Consider the following 4625-nt stretch of genomic DNA (forward strand, 5'->3'; position numbering starts at 1 on the left):
ATTCCGTACCTTAATATGTGCTAACAGGAACTGCTGTATAGGCTGATAATTAAATTTTATCAGCTACATTTTAGTTTGGCACAGAGATGCAACCCCGCGCCCCCTCTCCCTCCTCCTTCTCTCCCCTAAGCTGTAATGTACCCACGAGTAGTGCTCAGGCAATTGATCTGCTCACTCTAGGATTTCCTTTTTCTCTGTTGGCCAAGCCTGTTTACTTTAACCAGATGATAATCCCATGACTTGCTTTCAAGAGGAACAATCTGCAAGGGAACTTGGGGGTGTTTTTCCGGCGATTTTAAAATGGGGATCCAGCAAATCATTCACTACTTTGAGACCAGAGATGAAGATGCTGATTAATGCAATCATACTCCTATTACAATCAAATATACTATACATGTCTGATAAGAGAACAATAGAACAAGGATTGTCACAAGACTACTACAACTACAACGTATAGAGTCATTTGTATTCGATTTGTACAAAATATTGTACAGTTTGTTTCTTCCTATGTTATTTTGTACAATGCTGTGGTCAAGGGAGTGAATCAGTGCCCAAAACCACGCCATATACTGCATCAGTTTTCTTCGTGATCAATGCAAGCTGAAAGAGGAAATTCACCATATCAGGTGATAAAACTTAGGTGACAATAACAAGGTTAAAACAATGCACAAGCAAACAAATATGTATATATATAAAAAAATTTAAGAGAAAGAGAGAGGCAGCTGGCATAAAGAAGGAATTGAAAGTTGACATTATCAATCTAAAATGTGATCGAGTAGCAAAGACCAACAGCAATCCTAGAAACCACAAGGATATGGAACACTGAAAATTCAAAGAATATCTGGGATAGTAAAATAAGGACCAGAAATAAACACACTTCAATGGAAGCAAAACTTGACACTATTTCCTGGTTTCTTGTTTTAAGAGGCAAGCATAAACCAACTGAAAGTATGGAAAGTTAACGGCTTTACAATCCCTGCTATAAAATGAAACCTCCATTAGCACCTTTTCTCTTGCTCTGTTCCTTTTTCTTTTTAACTCCTTATGCACCCACGGGTACATGCATGTGTGCCACTTTTAATAAGTGTATTAACAAAATATATAGAAAGAGGTTTGCTGCTATCTTTGATTCTTACCTAAGCTCACTAAATACAAACGAGAAAAAGGAAGGTGAAAGGTTACAGATCTTTCAAAGTCCAAAAACTTTAAATTACTTCTATTTATTTGCCTCTAGAAGAACAGAATAAAGGGATTCATTGCACATGCATAGACATTTTGGAAGCATCAATTCAGGCAAGAAGAAGCCTTGGAAAAAAAATTGAAAGCATTGCAAGAAAATCACCATTCCCAAAGATTCATCACTCAAGTACAACAACTCCCATGTGCAACATCAAAAGAAAACCAGCTTTGAGACACTTTATGATCCTTATTAAGAACACCAACATTCAAAGCGCTATCCAATTCTTATATTCTCCAAAGATATCGAGAGCTACCAGATTACCACTATTCTCATCTCAATATGTTATAGGCAGTCTAACCAACTTGATATGTCCCCTCCCTCTGGAACTTAGCATGTTCAAACCACGTGATACACATCCTTAATCAAGGCTTCATAGATGAAGTCACCACTTCTAAAATCTCAGACTGACTGAAGAACTACCATTAGATTGTTTTCAATTTTTCCCTAAATAGCTACTATAAGACCAATACATGTTACAAAATAGGTGTTATAGATGGCATGATCAACCTACTTAGAGATTAAATGGTGGTAATAAATGTCCAACCAATCAATTTCAGGATAGACATCTCAACGATCACAAGTAAGGAAAGCGTAAGATGAATCATTTCCACAAGTTCCAAATACCATTCTCAACTATAACTAGTGGCTGGTGCTATGGCTAACTCAAATTCTCAATCTTTCGTAGTACTTGGTAAGTTTATTTTTGTGTATACCAAAGATATTTGGGCTCTCAGACTTCTAAAAGTTAAGTTTATATCACCCATATTAGAAGCAAAATTGGGCACTCTTTCTTTGCTCAATTCACTCATCTTTTGATCCACAAGTCAAAGCTTGACTTGAGGTTGTACCAAACACAACTCATTTTCACTTGCAACAATTTAACAAAAGTAGCATGAGCTTTGACCATAAAAGGTATGCTCCAAAAAGCTTGTACTATTGCAATGCTGAATTGCACAGCCGAAGTCATTTTGTTTTTGTAGGAATCACTGAAATATGATCCCAGGGATCATTAACACGCCCGTCCAACAATTAGACTGCAAGCATATGATCCATCATTCTATTCAAGTGATTGGGCAATTTCTTTAAATAAGATGTCCGAAACAGGAAGTCAGATACAACTTTCAGAAACATAAAGTAATTTGTTAAGAATTATGACAATTCGTACTAAGTTGCTAGGTTGGAATAAGTAAAAAACCTCATAAAGGACAACCTAGAGTTCCCAAACCTATCAATCAAAACACAAATAAAAGTTTAATCATTCACAAAGCAAAAAATAAGGTAATACAAAGAAAATGCCATGAATTTAAAGAACCCATCTCCAAAGAAAACACCCAAAAAAACTAAAGTCCCATAAAATAAAAATCAAAATACAAAAAATATACACACATGAAACCAAAGACCTATATATATATAAAAAAAAACGTAATCTTTAACAAGAACAGCTACAAGGAGTCAATAATATCGCATAAAATAAAAAACCCATGTCAAAAAAACACAATAAACTAACATAAAATCAAAAACCCAAACTTAAAAAGACTAATCTTTCAACAAAACTTTTCCAAATAAAGTGGTCAAAGAGGAAATTTAGAGTTATTTACCTCCACAGCAGAAGCAACAGTAACAGCAAGAAAGGACCATGGAAATCTCTCTACAAATCACAATAAAACTTGCGGAGCAACCGGCAGAAGCAGATGCTGGGTCAGCAGCTTCTTGGTCATTTAAGAGTTTTTGTTGGTTGCTAGGAGCCCTTGGAGAAGAAGAAGATCGTTTCTCTGATTTCATCCTATGGAGGTTCCATTCTAGTTTTCTTAGATAAGCGGCTTTGAATGAATCCCTTATTCTGACCGAGGGCCATAGATGCATATCTGTCTCTCTGTTTCTTACTCTTTTGATCCTTTGAGATTTCAGACAATTAAAACAAGAAGAGAAGGAGAAGAAGAGTACTGTAAGAAAGCAAAGTTCCGCGAGTTCTGACTTTGACGACGAAGGAAAACGGTTGAAATCTGTTTCTTAAAAACGACGTCGTAAGGCTTATATCTGTACTTATTGTTAATGTTAATTAACAGAGTTAAACAAATTATACCCTTATAATCTTTGAATGAAACAATTTTTAAGTATATATTTTTTGTAAAACTCAATTAATAAAATATTTTAAATGATTGGGTCAAAGTTTGAAGATTTTTTTTAATAAAAATAAAAATTCAAATTCAAATTATATTTACAAGATAAAAAAAAGTACACGTATACATAATAATATATAATTAATGATGATTAAAATATTGACAAGAGACATTGAAAAAGCAACCTGCAGTACACAAAAATTCAAGCATCTACATAGCTACTTTGCAAATTAAATGACATATTAAGAAACTGAACCTTTAATCTTAAATGTAAGGATTTACAGTCTTTCTCATAGTGACCTAGCATGAAAATGTACAATATGCAGCATAAGATACAAAGAGTTCAAGGGGGAAAGCCTGAAACTGAAATTTCTTTGGTTTGTGAAGAGACTCTGCTGTAAAATGGCATAAGCACCAAAGCAAAAAGCCTGCAGTTTGAGCAGCTCCCTGTGTGAGTGTGACCTTCCATGAACTACCATAATGATTGAAGATGGGAATTACCTCTTCATGAAACTGTATATCCAATTTGCAAGAGTTGAAAGGTTGGAAACTCAGGATGAAGGAAATCCAATTCAGGCATGGATACAGCCAGAGAGTTCTGAGAAGCAAGAATATGGAATGCTAATGATCCTGCAGGACTGAAAAGGAAAGAGAAAGCATCAAGGAAGAAGAAGAAGATGGTACTGATAGGTGCCATGTTTTCTGTCTGTAAAAATGGACTGGAGAATTAATTATATATATATATATATGGGTTCCTTTAATTAAGCCTTGGGATGCTTGTTGACTTTGTTGCTTGGAGTGTTTGCTTCAAGTTGCTTTGGAGTGTGTAGATATTAGCCCTGCTGGAAAGCTTTAGACAAAATGATGGCCAGTGATTGCATGGGTTGCTTGTTTCTGAGGGAAAAAAATGATGTAATGTTTTTGTAGGGTCCTGCTTACAGCATCATGAGTAGGGGACAAATTTTGGGTTAAGATAAAGTTGAAAATAATTTAATCAAATATTTGATTAAATATCGAAAATATATTATACAATACATAATATGATACGATAAATTTTTATAAATTTTATTTTAATTTAAAACACAAAAAATATTTTTTATGGATTAAATCTTTAAGATTTGAACTTGTAAACGTTACAGAGTTCTCTTTTGACTTCAATATGTTAAATATTTTTTAATTTTAATTCATCAATTAACATGAAAATATTTATCTTATTTAAAAATATTTATTATTAAATAATTTTTTTATAAAACATTATTAAAGAA

General features: G+C 33.8%; 1 protein-coding gene across 2 annotated transcripts; it reads right to left on the reverse strand.

The window, feature by feature from the left end:
- Positions 1-327: 327 nt before the first annotated feature.
- LOC110425604 (uncharacterized) lies at positions 328-4086 on the reverse strand. 2 transcript variants are annotated; one of them, XM_021440524.1, is made up of 3 exons: positions 3862-4086; positions 2839-3788; positions 328-600 (listed from the first exon to the last, which is right to left on the reverse strand). In XM_021440524.1, exons 2-3 carry the CDS (start codon positions 3101-3103, stop codon positions 575-577), a joined length of 291 nt encoding a protein of 96 aa, XP_021296199.1. In that variant the 5' UTR covers positions 3104-3788; positions 3862-4086; the 3' UTR covers positions 328-574. The 2 variants fall into 2 exon arrangements, with proteins under 2 accessions (XP_021296199.1, XP_021296197.1); XM_021440522.1 differs by having other exon boundaries at positions 2839-4086.
- Positions 4087-4625: the final 539 nt, after the last annotated feature.

This window comes from Theobroma umbraticum, unplaced genomic scaffold (assembly GCF_002168275.2).
Source record: "Theobroma umbraticum cultivar Fairchild unplaced genomic scaffold, ASM216827v3 scaffold_81.0, whole genome shotgun sequence".
NCBI classification, from domain to species: Eukaryota; Viridiplantae; Streptophyta; class Magnoliopsida; order Malvales; family Malvaceae; genus Theobroma; species Theobroma umbraticum.